At 56.5% G+C, this 15,630-nt stretch overlaps 1 protein-coding gene across 1 annotated transcript in view; it reads right to left on the bottom strand.

The window, feature by feature from the left end:
* The window catches only part of ZFAND3 (zinc finger AN1-type containing 3), a 186,137-nt gene that overhangs the window by 85,615 nt on the left and 84,892 nt on the right, over positions 1 to 15,630 (bottom strand). Inside the window, exon 2 of the mRNA XM_072139748.1 lies at positions 14,815 to 14,855. Within this exon, the coding sequence (XP_071995849.1) occupies positions 14,815 to 14,855 (41 nt within the window). The remainder of the gene's footprint in view (positions 1 to 14,814; positions 14,856 to 15,630) is intronic.

Here is a 15,630-nt window from a genome sequence, read left to right as displayed (position 1 = left end):
AGGTAAGTTTTGATCAGATTAACCCTTTCTCTGAGGGTCAAAGACCAACCCTTCCACTGGTCCACCTTCTGAGCGGCGATCTTAAGCCTGCCGTCCCAGTTTTGCATGGGGTAATCCCCCTGGCCAAATTCGATGCCGAGAACTTTGGCAAAGTCCTGGGGCCCTGGAAGAGTGTCCGGGAGATCAAAGCCTGGACCTCCCTCTCCCAGCCAGAGACTCTCACACTTATCCCGGTTGATCTTGGACCCAGAAGCCTCTGAGTAGCGGTCAACCTCTGACATCACCCATTGCGCCTCCCCTCCCGAGGACACGAAAACGGTGACATCATCGGCATACGCTACCACTCTAAGAGTGGCTTCCGGTGCTGCCCGATCCATCCCGACTCCCACCAACGGCCCACGATCAACCCTCCTAAGGAATGGGTCAATCGCGAACACGTACAGTAGTGGGCTCAGAGGACAACCCTGGCGAACACCAGACCCGACCTCAAAAGAGCGGCCAATCCAGCCGTTCACAAGCGGGAAACTCTCTGCCCCTGCGTACAAAACCTTAAGCCAATTGACAAACCCACCCGGCAGGCCATACCTCAGAAGGACAGACCAGAGGTACTCGTGGTTAACCCGATCAAACGCTTTTGCCTGATCCAAGGACAGCAAGTACCCCTTCCAGTTACCAGCCCTGCCCTGCTCCACTGCCTCCCGAACACAAAGCACAGCACTAAATGTACTGCGGCCTGGAACAGAGCAGTGCTGGGTCCCCGAAAGGAGCCGGGGCGCAAACTGCACCAGCCGATTAAACAGCACCTTTGCCAAAACCTTTCTGTCCGCATTGAGAAGCGCTATGGGACGCCAGTTCTCAACACGAGATCGGTCCTTACCCTTTGACAGAATGATCAGGGCTGACCTCCTCATTGACTTCGGCAGAGCGCCCGAGGAAAGACACTCATTGAATACCTCAGTCAAGAGGGGAACCAAGGCGTCCTTAAAGGTCTTATAAAACTCGGATGTTAAGCCATCCGGACCTGGCGATTTCTTGAGGGCGAGCCCTTCAATCGCCAGGCTGACTTCCTCTTCCCTGATCACTTCGGTCAAAACATCAAGAGAGGGGTCTACTCCTGGCTCAGGGACAGTGTCAGCCAGGAAAGCCGACATCACATCCCGATCTAGATCCTTCCTGCCCAAGAGGTGCGAGTAGAAGGATCTGACGACCTCCAGAATCCCTGATCTGGACCTTTTCAGGGATCCCGTACTGTCAACCAGTCCCGTGACAACTTTACCATTCACTGACATCTTGCAGTTTCTGTAAGGGTCGGGCGAGCGGTATTTCCCGTAATCCCTCTCAAAAACCAAAGATGCGTGTCTATCGTACTGACACCTCTTCAGCAAGGATTTCACTCTGGAGATGTCTTCACGACTACCTCCAGTCGAGACGAGATGCTCGAGTTTCCTCCTCAGGCCCTGATACAGGCGGTACCTGTCCAGGCTCCTGAGGCTCGAGAGCTGGCGGAAGAATCTCGCCACCCTTTTCTTGAGCATCTCCCACCACTCTGACTTACTGCTACAAAGGCCCAGCAATGGTACCTGGCTCTGAAGAAAGTCCTCAAAGGATTGTCTTATCTCTGCTTCTTCCAGGAGAGACGAATTGAGCTTCCAGTAGCCTCTTCCCATCCGGGGGGTCTCTGTAACATTCAGAGAAAACAAAATTAAACAGTGATCGGAGAACTCCACCTCAACAACAGAAACTGGTGAAGAAATGGCTTCCTCCTTTAAATAAAACCTGTCTATTCTAGACCTGCAGCTACCCCTATAATAGGTGAACCCCGCGTGGCCTGGGGTGTGCCGGATGTGGACATCCACCAGGCGAGCCTCACTGGCTATGCTATTAAGAGCGACGCTATCATAAGTCAGCTTGTCTCTGGAACCTCCCCTATCCTGGGACCTCGTGACAGCATTGAAGTCCCCTCCAAAGACCACCTGCCGACTTGTAAAAAGGTAGGGCTTGATCCTCATAAAGAGACACTTCCTGTCCCACTTGGACTGGGGACCATAGATGTTAATTAGGCGAAGTTCTTGTCCCTTCATGAGGACATCCAGGATCAGGCACCTCCCCATTTCTAACTCAATAACTCGTCGGCATTCTACCGGTGCGGTAAAAAGGACCGCCACTCCGCTATACGGCTCGGCCGCAAGAGACCAATAGGAAGGCCCGTGTCTCCATTCCCTCTTAGCTTTAAACACGGCCGCCAAATCTGGCAGCCTGGTCTCCTGCAAAAATAAAATGTCGGCTTCAACGCGGCCGAGAAAATCAAAGGCCGCAAATCTAGCCGCATCAGACTTAATGCTGGCGACATTAATGGACGCCAGCGTCAATGGAGTGGGTGCCGCCATCATGAGTGATTGAGTTAGACGGCTTTCTTTTTCCCACCGCCCTTCTCTTCAGTTTCAGAAGAGGACCCTTTCCCTCTCTTTTTTGAAACTGTAGTGTCCATATCAGCTCTTTCATCCTCGTCTCCGGACTCCAGGTCAGTCTCCCATTCTGAGGACGAAGCATCCCCAGCGGAAGACTCAGCATCTCCTGAAAGCCCTCCCGCCCTCTCCGGAACCTCACCCTCAACCTCTGAGGCAGAGACATTGTCAAGGGCTTGGAACCGGTTGGAAAGACCAACCAGAGGGGAATCAGTTTTACCTTCCTTTGGCTTCTGAGTCAGGGTGAGAGAAGATTGTAAATCTCCCTTCTTTTTCTTTTTCCTTTTGCCCTGCTTGCGCTTTTCCTGTAGCCACGCCCTACTATCCTCATCCATACTCTCATAATGGGAGGATTCTGAGAGCGTGGCCGCTTCCTCCCTCTGGATCCTCCTGACCTCCTCATCCAACTCATCATTCCTCGGGGCCTCAGCAACAAGATTGGGCTGAAGGACAGGGCCGGGGGCAGTGACCCGCGACTCCCCCACCTCCCTGTCCCTTTGGCGCCTCTCCTGACGCCTCTGTCGTGATGGCGTCACTTTCTTATCTTTCTTCCCTGGCCCCTCAGTTCCTTCGCCTCTGCTAGTCCCCTCCCCAGCAGATTCGGCCTCATGGCCTTCACCCACCGGAGCCAGAACCGCATTAGCAAAAGAACGAGGACAACGGCTGAATGGGTGACCTAAGTCACCACACAGGTGACACCGAATCTGCTTACAGGATGCAGCGAGATGGCCGACACCCCCACACAACGCGCACTTCTGCACGGTGCAGTTTGCGCTGAAATGTGTGGGGTCACCGCACCTGTGGCACAGCTTAGGCTGACCCTGGTAGAAGATCTGGATGCGATCCCTCCCCAGGAAGGCTGATGAAGGGATGTGGGCAACCGAGTTACCTGAAACCTTTAACTTCATCATAAAGGTCCAGGCCCCTGACCAGATACCAAACTCGTCCCGATTTTTCCTTGGCGTCTCCAATACTTCACCATATCGCCCAAGCCAAGTCATGATGTCATAGCAAGAAAGTGATTCATTACGGGTTAAAACGGTCACTTTCTTGACCTGATTTTGGCGAGACACCGCCTGAACAGCAAAGTCTCGCCAACCGGGCATGTTCTTTTTCAGCTCATAATTCCCCCAGAAGAGCTCAAGTCCCTCTGGGCGAACAAAACTGACATCGAACTCAGATGTGCCATAAGGATGAATCAAGGCAAAGATGTCTATCGCCTTGAAGCCCATCTCTAGGAGGAGCTCAACCACCTTAGTTCTAGGTGGACACACATCACTGCCCCGCCACCTAAGACGGACCACATTCCTACGGGCGCCACCTGGCCCGGCTGTCGGGAGGGACCATGCAGTTTCTCCCCCTCTATTTTCTCGGAAGGCTCCAAGGCCGTGCCTCTCTATCCAGAAGGACAGATCAACCTCTCCACCCTCTACAGTGATTGATCTTTCCCCTTTTCTCAGAGCTTCCAGAAGACGCTGCTGCAAAATATTGCCCCTAGGGCCCGAAGACGAGGAGGATGCGAAATCTCCCCCAGCAGTGACACTGGCATAACTTCTGCCACCGCTGGGGGTTGCCACCGCTGGGGGCACAACAGGACCAGATCCCACCATACCCCCACCCATAACAGCCCTCTTATTACGTGCAAAACATCCCACAACACCATCACCTCCCACCATAGCATCACCACAAGTCCCAGCAACACCTCCAGCCACACCAGTATCTCTACTCACAGGAACCTCCCCAGTTACAGCAACACCTCCCGCCATAGCAGCACCACTAGTCCCAGCAATAACTCTCTCCATACCACCATCTCCACTCACAGCAGCCCCGCCACTCACAACAGCCCCCTCATCCACAGCAACACTTCCACTCATAGTAACAACATCACCTCCCACCATAGCAGCACCACTAGTCCCAGCAATACCTCTCTCCATACCACCATCTCTACTCACAGCAGCCCCGCCACTCACAACAGCCCCCTCATCCACAGCAACACTTCCACTCATAGTAACAACATCACCTCCCACCATAGCAGCACCACTAGTCCCAGCAATACCTCTCTCCATACCACCATCTCTACTCACAGCACCACCATCACCTGCATTTTCTACCCCTGATAACGACCTTTCAGCCACAGCACCATTCACACTCGCTGGACCAGCAGTAACGACGGACGGCAGGACAGCCTCAGCATCTCTGGCCGTAGGGGCAGAGGCCACCTCCACAGAACCAATTCCCCCGGCCTGCATGATCTGTCCAGAGGTGACCCCAACCCCAGATTGGCTTTTGCCCTCCGCTTCTTCGGCGTCAGATGTCAGTTTGCGTTTGCTCGCCGTCCGTCTTTCACCAGTCTCTACAGGATGTCTATTTTCAGTATTACCAGTTCCAATACAAAACAGGACTTTTTTTCCCATAGAGAAATCGCCACCGCTGGGAGGACTGGGACTGGGACCCGTAACCGACGCCGACACCAGGCTGCCCCCCCCTCCCCCTGGGGAGCAGGCCACAGTGCCAGTGCTAGATGGAGCGCCCCCCGCGGGGCGACACTCAGTGTCCGGCCTTTCAGCCGATGCTTTCCCTGCTCCATTTCCACTACTACAAGCAGAGATGGAGCTTTGCGCCTCGCCACCTGGCTTTGTAATCTCCCTGCACCTTTGCACCGGGTCCACAGCAGAACTCGGGGGGGTTTGGGTAGCAGGGCTTGCACAGTGAGCTGACCCTGCGCTTTGCCTGGGGGGGTGTACAGGGAGGGGGGTAAAGATGAATCTTACCTCTTCTTGCTGCTTTGGCCTGGTCTTCTTCGCCTTCCTCCGGCTGCTCCCCCCAGCGGCTTCCTCTGGGAGTTCGTCACCAAAAGAAAAGTTCTCCATGCGCACTGGGGACTCGAGCAGCCGGATCTCTGCCATGAGCGCCCCTCCCTGGCTGCCGGTGTCACTGTCCTCCCCCGAGCGAGGTGTTACTGCTGGCTGTCCTGCAGGGGGCCCACTGCACGAGGCCTGCTGATCTTCCTGCAGGCCGCCAGGTGGGAACTGCTGCTCGTTATCATCATCATCATCCTCCTCCTCCACCTGGCTCGCAGGCTGCAACCCCTTCAGCCTCTGCTCTCTGTTATCAGCCATTTCTGCAAATCTGTCATCATTCAACAATTTTTCCTTGAATGGACCGCCGTTCTCGCTAATAAAAGTCTTTCTTATAAGAAGCTTCTCAATGTCTGATTTCAGTCTTTTAATCTCACAGGTAATCTCTGACCTCTGCTTCCCCATTGCTGTATTCACCCTGGCGCGGGCACAACGCAGCTCCTCCCGGAGCCTCCTGATGGTCTTAGTTGCTTCTTCATACTCACAGAGGTGGCTCTGGACCCGGGAGGCATAGGTGGACAAAGACTCCCGGGGCCCCTGCACCGCCCAGCCTCCCCCCGCATGGTCAGCCTTACCCCTGTGAGCACTCCGCTTCATGGCTCCAGCCCCGGAAGGGCCGCTCTCACCCGCACCGACTTGGGCATTCAGCTTCTGGGTTCTCCGCTTCTCAGGGGGAGCAGGAGCCGTATTGCTACGACTCCGGGTGGAACGTCTCACCCCTGAGTCCTCCATAGCGCTGGCCGGTTGCTGTCCTTTCCTGCCTCCCGCCGGCCTAGACCGGGAAGCAGGAGCCTGGGACTTGGCTCCCTCACTCATCCCCAGGAACCTAACTCCCTCCCTGGGAGAGGAGAGAGCAGGCCCTGGGCGGGCAGATCTTCCTCCAGGAGCTCAGGAGCACAAACACACAGCAGCTCCACACACAGCCACACCCTCTGCTAATGAGATAACGATCTCCAGAGATGCACTCACTATTCTGCTGCTGGTGCAGTCACTGTGTACATACATGACATTACTTATCCAGTACTGATCCTGAGTTACATCCTGTATTATACCCCAGAGCTGCACTCACTATTGTGTGTGTGTGATACACATGAGGGGAGTATATTATATTACGATATGTAATACTGTGGGGTGTTACTGTGAGAGCGCTCGGTGGGAGGTCGCCCTATTAAGCTGTCTGCAGAGGCCTCGGAGCACAAGGTTGACATCTCAGCTGCGCACTTGTCTCTATCAGCTCCTGACACACTGTGACAACTAAAACAATCACAGCTTAATTGGACGACTGACAGCGAGAGGAAGAACCGCGCTGCACAGCGACATCTACAATGGATGCGCCTCATCCGCTGCACAACAATAAAGGTTTCACAAGAATCCAGGGTAGAGAATCCTCTGAATAGTCACAGAGGGGTCAGAGTGCCCATGCTGACCCCTGACCACTGCTGGCTATGATAGAAAGGTGTCAGGACACACAGGACATGGCAGCTCGCTGTGTATGGGGGGTGTAGTCACAGAGGGGTCAGAGCGCCCATGCTGACCCCTGACCACTGCTGGCTATGATAGAAAGGTGTCAGGACACACAGGACATGGCAGCTCGCTGTGTATGGGGGTTGTAGTCACAGAGGGGTCAGAGCACCCATGCTGACCCCTGACCACTGCTGGCTATGATAGAAAGGTGTCAGGGCACAGGACATGGCAGCTCGCTGTGTATGGGGGGGTGTAGTCACAGAGGGGTCAGAGCGCCCATGCTGACCCCTGACCACTGCTGGCTATGATAGACAGGTGTCAGGACACACAGGACATGGCAGCTCGCTGTGTATGGGGGTTGTAGTCACAGAGGGGTCAGAGCGCCCATGCTGACCCCTGACCACTGCTGGCTATGATAGAAAGGTGTCAGGACACACAGGACATGGCAGCTCGCTGTGTATGGGGGGTGTAGTCACAGAGGGGTCAGAGCACCCATGCTGACCCCTGACCACTGCTGGCTATGATAGAAAGGTGTCAGGACATAGGACATGGCAGCTCGCTGTGTATGGGGGGTGTAGTCACAGAGGGGTCAGAGCACCCATGCTGACCCCTGACCACTGCTGGCTATGATAGAAAGGTGTCAGGACACACAGGACATGGCAGCTCGCTGTGTATGGGGGGTGTAGTCACAGAGGGGTCATAGCGCCCATGCTGACCCCTGACCACTGCTGGCTATGATAGAAAGGTGTCAGGACACACAGGACATGGCAGCTCGCTGTGTATGGGGGGTGTAGTCACAGAGGGGTCAGAGCGCCCATGCTGACCCCTGACCACTGCTGGCTATGATATAAAGGTGTCAGGACACACAGGACATGGCAGCTCGCTGTGTATGGGGGGTGTAGTCACAGAGGGGTCAGAGCGCCCATGCTGACCCCTGACCACTGCTGGCTATGATAGAAAGGTGTCAGGACACAGGACATGGCAGCTCGCTGTGTATGGGGGTGTAGTCACAGAGGGGTCAGAGCACCCATGCTGACCCCTGACCACTGCTGGCTATGATAGAAAGGTGTCAGGACACACAGGACATGGCAGCTCGCTGTGTATGGGGGTGTAGTCACAGAGGGGTCAGAGCACCCATGCTGACCCCTGACCACTGCTGGCTATGATAGAAAGGTGTCAGGACACAGGACATGGGAGCTCGCTGTGTATGGGGGGTGTAGTCATAGAGAGGTCAGAGCGCCCATGCTGACCCCTGACCACTGCTGGCTATGATAGAAAGGTGTCAGAACACACAGGACATGGCAGCTCGCTGTGTATGGGGGGGTGTAGTCACAGAGGGGTCAGAGCGCCCATGCTGACTCCTGACCACTGCTGGCTATGATAGAAAGGTGTCAGTACACACAGGACATGGCAGCTCGCTGTGTATGGGGGGTGTAGTCACAGAGGGGTCAGAGCACCCATGCTGACCCCTGACCACTGCTGGCTATAATAGAAAGGTGTCAGGACACACAGGACATGGCAGCTCGCTGTGTATGGGGGGTGTAGTCATAGAGAGGTCAGAGCACCCATGCTGACCCCTGACCACTGCTGGCTATGATAGAAAGGTGTCAGGACACACAGGACATGGCAGCTCGCTGTGTATGGGGGGTGTAGTCACAGAGGGGTCAGAGCGCCCATGCTGACCCCTGACCACTGCTGGCTATAATAGAAAGGTGTCAGGACACAGGACATGGCAGCTCGCTGTGTATGGGGGGTGTAGTCACAGAGGGGTCAGAGCGCCCATGCTGACCCCTGACCACTGCTGGCTATGATAGAAAGGTGTCAGGACACAGGACATGGCAGCTCGCTGTGTATGGGGGGTGTAGTCACAGAGGGGTCAGAGCACCCATGCTGACCCCTGACCACTGCTGGCTATGATAGAAAGGTGTCAGGACACACAGGACATGGCAGCTCGCTGTGTATGGGGGGTGTAGTCACAGAGGGGTCAGAGCGCCCATGCTGACCCCAGACCACTGCTGGCTATGATAGAAAGGTGTCAGAACACACAGGACATGGCAGCTCGCTGTGTATGGGGGGTGTAGTCACAGAGGGGTCAGAGTACCCATGCTGACCCCTGACCACTGCTGGCTATGATAGAAAGGTGTCAGGACACACAGGACATGGCAGCTCCCTGTGTATGGGGGGTGTAGTCACAGAGGGGTCAGAGCACCCATGCTGACCCCTGACCACTGCTGGCTATGATAGAAAGGTGTCAGGACACAGGACATGGCAGCTCGCTGTTTATGGGGGGTGTAGTCACAGAGGGGTCAGAGCGCCCATGCTGACCCCTGACCACTGCTGGCTATGATAGAAAGGTGTCAGGACACAGGACATGGCAGCTCGCTGTGTATGGGGGGTGTAGTCACAGAGGGGTCAGAGCAGCCATGCTGACCCCTGACCCCTGCTGGCTATGATAGAAAGGTGTCAGGACACAGGACATGGCAGCTCCCTGTGTATGGGGGGTGTAGTCACAGAGGGGTCAGAGCAGCCATGCTGACCCCTGACCCCTGCTGGCTATGATAGAAAGGTGTCAGGACACACAGGACATGGCAGCTCGCTGTGTATGGGGGTGTAGTCACAGAGGGGTCAGAGCGCCCATGCTGACCCCTGACCACTGCTGGCTTTGATAGAAAAGTGTCAGGACACACAGGACATGGCAGCTCGCTGTGTATGGGTGGTGTAGTCACAGAGGGGTCAGAGCACCGATGCTGACCCCTGACCACTGCTGGCTATGATAGAAAGGTGTCAGGACACACAAGACATGGCAGCTCGCTGTGTATGGGGGATGTAGTCACAGAGGGGTCAGAGCGCCCATGCTGACCCCTGACCACTGCTGGCTATGATAGAAAGGTGTCAGGACACACAGGACATGGCAGCTCGCTGTGTATGGGGGATGTAGTCACAGAGGGGTCAGAGCGCCCATGCTGACCCCTGACCACTGCTGGCTATGATAGAAAGGTGTCAGGACACACAGGACATGGCAGCTCGCTGTGTATGGGGGGTGTAGTCACAGAGGGGTCAGAGCGCCCATGCTGACCCCTGACCACTGCTGGCTATGATAGAAAGGTGTCAGGACACACAGGACATGGCAGCTCGCTGTGTATGGGGGGTGTAGTCACAGAGAGGTCAGAGCGCCCATGCTGACCCCTGACCACTGCTGGCTATGATAGAAAGGTGTCAGGACACACAGGACATGGCAGCTTGCTGTGTATGGGGGGTGTAGTCACAGAGGGGTCAGAGCGCCCATGCTGACCCCTGACCACTGCTGGCTATGATAGAAAGGTGTCAGGACACAGGACATGGCAGCTCGCTGTATATTGGGGGGGTGTAGTCACAGAGGGGTCAGAGCGCCCATGCTGACCCCTGACCACTGCTTGCTATGATAGAAAGGTGTCAGGACACACAGGACATGGCAGCTCGCTGTGTATGGGGGGTGTAGTCACAGAGAGGTCAGAGCGCCCATGCTGACCCCTGACCACTGCTGGCTATGATAGAAAGGTGTCAGGACACACAGGACATGGCAGCTCGCTGTGTATGGGGGGTGTAGTCACAGAGGGGTCAGTGTGCCCATGCTGACCCCTGACCACTGCTGGCTATGATAGAAAGGTGTCAGGACACACAGGACATGGCAGCTCGCTGTGTATGGGGGGGTGTAGTCACAGAGGGGTCAGAGCGCCCATGCTGACCCCTGACCACTGCTCGCTATGATAGAAAGGTGTCAGGACACACAGGACATGGCAGCTCGCTGTGTATGGGGGGTGTAGTCACAGAGGGGTCAGTGTGCCCATGCTGACCCCTGACCACTGCTGGCTATGATAGAAAGGTGTCAGGACACACAGGACATGGCAGCTCGCTGTGTATGGGGGGGTGTAGTCACAGAGGGGTCAGAGCGCCCATGCTGACCCCTGACCACTGCTCGCTATGATAGAAAGGTGTCAGGACACACAGGACATGGCAGCTCGCTGTGTATGGGGGGTGTAGTCACAGAGGGGCCAGAGCGCCCATGCTGACCACTGCTGGCTATGATAGAAAGGTGTCAGGACACACAGGACATGGCAGCTCCCTGTGTATGGAGGGTGTAGTCACAGAGGGGTCAGAGCACTCATGCTGATCCCTGACCTCTGCTGACTTTGATAGAAAGGTGTCAGGACACACAGGACATGGCAGCTCGCTGTGTATGGGGGGTGTAGTCACAGAGGGGTCAGAGCACCCATGCTGACCCCTGACCACTGCTGGCTATGATAGAAAGGTGTCAGGACACAGGACATGGCAGCTCGCTGTGTATGGGGGGTGTAGTCACAGAGGGGTCAGAGCGCCCATGCTGACCCCTGACCACTGCTGGCTATGATAGAAAGGTGTCAGGACACACAGGACATGGCAGCTCGCTGTGTATGGGGGGTGTAGTCACAGAGAGGTCAGAGCGCCCATGCTGACCCCTGACCACTGCTGGCTATGATAGAAAGGTGTCAGGACACACAGGACATGGCAGCTCGCTGTGTATGGGGGTGTAGTCACAGAGGGGTCAGAGCGCCCATGCTGACCCCTGACCACTGCTGGCTATGATAGAAAGGTGTCAGGACACAGGACATGGCAGCACGCTGTGTATGGGGGGTGTAGTCATAGAGAGGTCAGAGCGCCCATGCTGACCCCTGACCACTGCTGGCTATGATAGAAAGGTGTCAGGACACAGGACATGGCAGCTCGCTGTATATTGGGGGGGTGTAGTCACAGAGGGGTCAGAGCGCCCATGCTGACCCCTGACCACTACTGGCTATGATAGAAAGGTGTCAGGACACAGGACATGGCAGCTCGCTGTGTATGGGGGGTGTAGTCACAGAGAGGTCAGAGCACCCATGCTGACCCCTGCTGGCTATGATAGAAAGGTGTCAGGACACAGGACATGGCAGCTCGCTGTGTATGGGGGGTGTAGTCACAGAGGGGTCAGAGCGCCCATGCTGACCCCTGACCACTGCTGGCTATGATAGAAAGGTGTCAGGACACACAGGACATGGCAGCTCGCTGTGTATGGGGGGTGTAGTCACAGAGGGGTCAGAGTGCCCATGCTGACCCCTGACCACTGCTGGCTATGATAGAAAGGTGTCAGGACACACAGGACATGGCAGCTCGCTGTGTATGGGGGGTGTAGTCACAGAGAGGTCAGAGCGCCCATGCTGACCCCTGACCACTGCTGGCTATGATAGAAAGGTGTCAGGACACACAGGACATGGCAGCTCGCTGTGTATGGGGGGTGTAGTCACAGAGGGGCCAGAGCGCCCATGCTGACCACTGCTGGCTATGATAGAAAGGTGTCAGGACACACAGGACATGGCAGCTCGCTGTGTATGGGGGGTGTAGTCACAGAGGGGTCAGAGCGCCCATGCTGACCCCTGACCACTGCTGGCTATGATAGAAAGGTGTCAGGACACAGGACATGGCAGCTCGCTGTATATTGGGGGGGTGTAGTCACAGAGGGGTCAGAGCGCCCATGCTGACCCCTGACCACTGCTTGCTATGATAGAAAGGTGTCAGGACACACAGGACATGGCAGCTCGCTGTGTATGGGGGGTGTAGTCACAGAGAGGTCAAAGCGCCCATGCTGACCCCTGACCACTGCTGGCTATGATAGAAAGGTGTCAGGACACACAGGACATGGCAGCTCGCTGTGTATGGGGGGTGTAGTCACAGAGGGGTCAGAGCGCCCATGCTGACCCCTGACCACTGCTGGCTATGATAGAAAGGTGTCAGGACACACAGGACATGGCAGCTCGCTGTGTATGGGGGGTGTAGTCACAGAGGGGTCAGTGTGCCCATGCTGACCCCTGACCACTGCTGGCTATGATAGAAAGGTGTCAGGACACAGGACATGGCAGCTCGCTGTGTATGGGGGGTGTAGTCACAGAGGGGTCAGAGCGCCCATGCTGACCCCTGACCACTGCTGGCTATGATAGAAAGGTGTCAGGACACTCAGGACATGGCAGCTCACTGTGTATGGGGGGTGTAGTCACAGAGAGGTCAGAGCACCCATGCTGACCCCTGACCACTGCTGGCTATGATAGAAAGGTGTCAGGACACACAGGACATGGCAGCTCGCTGTGTATGGGGGGTGTAGTCACAGAGGGGTCAGAGCGCCCATGCTGACCCCTGACCGCTGCTGGCTATGATAGAAAGGTGTCAGGACACAGGACATGGCAGCTCGCTGTGTATGGGGGTGTAGTCACAGAGGGGTCAGAGCGCCCATGCTGACCCCTGACCACTGCTGGCTATGATAAAAAGGTGTCAGGACACACAGGACATGGCAGCTCGCTGTGTATGGGGGGTGTAGTCACAGAGGGGCCAGAGCGCCCATGCTGACCACTGCTGGCTATGATAGAAAGGTGTCAGGACACACAGGACATGGCAGCTCCCTGTGTATGGAGGGTGTAGTCACAGAGGGGTCAGAGCACTCATGCTGATCCCTGACCTCTGCTGACTTTGATAGAAAGGTGTCAGGACACACAGGACATGGCAGCTCGCTGTGTATGGGGGTGTAGTCACAGAGAGGTCAGAGCGCCCATGCTGACCCCTGACCACTGCTGGCTATGATAGAAAGGTGTCAGGACACACAGGACATGGCAGCTCGCTGTGTATGGGGGGTGTAGTCACAGAGGGGGCAGAGCGCCCATGCTGACCCCTGACCACTGCTGGCTATGATAGAAAGGTGTCAGAACACAGGACATGGCAGCTCGCTGTGTATGGGGAGTGTAGTCACAGAGGGGTCAGAGCGCCCATGCTGACCCCTGACCACTGCTGGCTATGATAGAAAGGTGTCAGGACACACAGGACATGGCAGCTCACTGTGTATGGGGGATGTAGTCACAGAGGGGTCAGAGCGCCCATGCTGACCCCTGACCACTGCTGGCTATGATAGAAAGGTGTCAGGACACACAGGACATGGCAGCTCGCTGTGTATGGGGGGTGTAGTCACATAGGGGTCAGAGCGCCCATGCTGACCCCTGACCACTGCTGGCTATGATAGAAAGGTGTCAGGACACACAGGACATGGCAGCTCGCTGTGTATGGGGGTGTAGTCACAGAGGGGTTAGAGCGCCCATGCTGACCCCTGACCACTGCTGGCTATGATAGAAAGGTGTCAGGACACACAGGACATGGCAGCTCGCTGTGTATGGGGGTGTAGTCACAGAGGGGTTAGAGCACTCATGCTGATCCCTGACCTCTGCTGACTTTGATAGAAAGGTGTCAGGACACACAGGACATGGCAGCTCGCTGTGTAGGGGAGGTGTAGTCACAGAGAGGTCAGAGCGCCCATGCTGACCCCTGACCACTGCTGGCTATGATAGAAAGGTGTCAGGACACACAGGACATGGCAGCTCGCTGTGTATGGGGGGTGTAGTCACAGAGGGGGCAGAGCGCCCATGCTGACCCCTGACCACTGCTGGCTATGATAGAAAGGTGTCAGAACACAGGACATGGCAGCTCGCTGTGTATGGGGGGTGTAGTCACAGAGGGGGCAGAGCGCCCATGCTGACCCCTGACCACTGCTGGCTATGATAGACAGGTGTCAGGACACACAGGACATGGCAGATCGCTGTGTATGGGGGGTGTAGTCACAGAGGGGTCAGAGCGCCCATGCTGACCCCTGACCACTGCTGGCTATGATAGAAAGGTGTCAGGACACACAGGACATGGCAGCTCGCTGTGTATGGGGGGTGTAGTCACATAGGGGTCAGAGCGCCCATGCTGACCCCTGACCACTGCTGGCTATGATAGAAAGGTGTCAGGACACAGGACATCTGTTACCATACTATAACATACAGGGCATTATGGTTTCCCAATGACCTAACCTTATATATAGTACTATGTACTCATCACTATTCGTAGACATCCCCTTTAAGGAGGACTCTCCCTGTGGTCCCTCACCTGTACAAGCCATTATGAGACATAATATACAGTGGGGCGTGTTGGGTGTAGGTGGGCGCTGGGGTACTCACCCGCAAAACACTTGGAACACAGATTCATCGTCTTACTGGACCTGCAAGAGAAGAAAACAAATCCCAGGTAAGTATCACACCTGTCACTCCACACCTGCTGCATGGCATTGTGGGAGATGATACAGAACAGCACACACACAAGGCTTGTGATAGATAAACCCTGAAGCGGGAGATTAATGCAGCTCTAGAAGTGACTAGAGGAATCCGAGTAAGACTCAGCAGAAACTGCATCATAATGAGGCAAGAAAGAACCTCGCAATGTACGAGCGAGCGCAGGGTTATGGGCAGCGAGTGTGGAGCGAGGGGGCCACCCCGCCCTCTCCCGGGGCCGCCACCCCGCCCTCTCCCGGGGCCGCCACCCCGCCCTCTCCCGGGGCCGCCACCCCGCGCTCTCCCGGGGCCGCCACCCCGCGCTCTCCCGGGGCCGCCACCCCGCGCTCTCCCGGGGCCGCCACACCGCGCTCTCCCGGGGCCGCCACACCGCGCTCTCCCGGGGCCGCCACACCGCGCTCTCCCGGGGCCGCCATCCCGCGCTCTCCCGGGGCCGCCACCCCGCGCTCTCCCGGGGCCGCCACACCGCGCTCTCCCGGGGCCGCCACACCGCGCTCTCCCGGGGCCGCCACCCCGCGCTCTCCCGGGGCCGCCACCCCGCGCTCTCCCGGGGCCGCCATCCCGCGCTCTCCCGGGGCCGCCACACCGCGCTCTCCCGGGGCCGCCACCCCGCGCTCTCCCGGGGCCGCCACACCGCGCTCTCCTGATGCCACTTTAAGTAAATAGCAAAATAAAATAATAAAAAAGCCTCATTTGTCAAATCTG

Source organism: Engystomops pustulosus, chromosome 3, assembly GCF_040894005.1.
Source record: "Engystomops pustulosus chromosome 3, aEngPut4.maternal, whole genome shotgun sequence".
NCBI lineage: Eukaryota > Metazoa > Chordata > Amphibia > Anura > Leptodactylidae > Engystomops > Engystomops pustulosus.
This window is presented reverse-complemented; position numbering and strand designations above follow the sequence as displayed.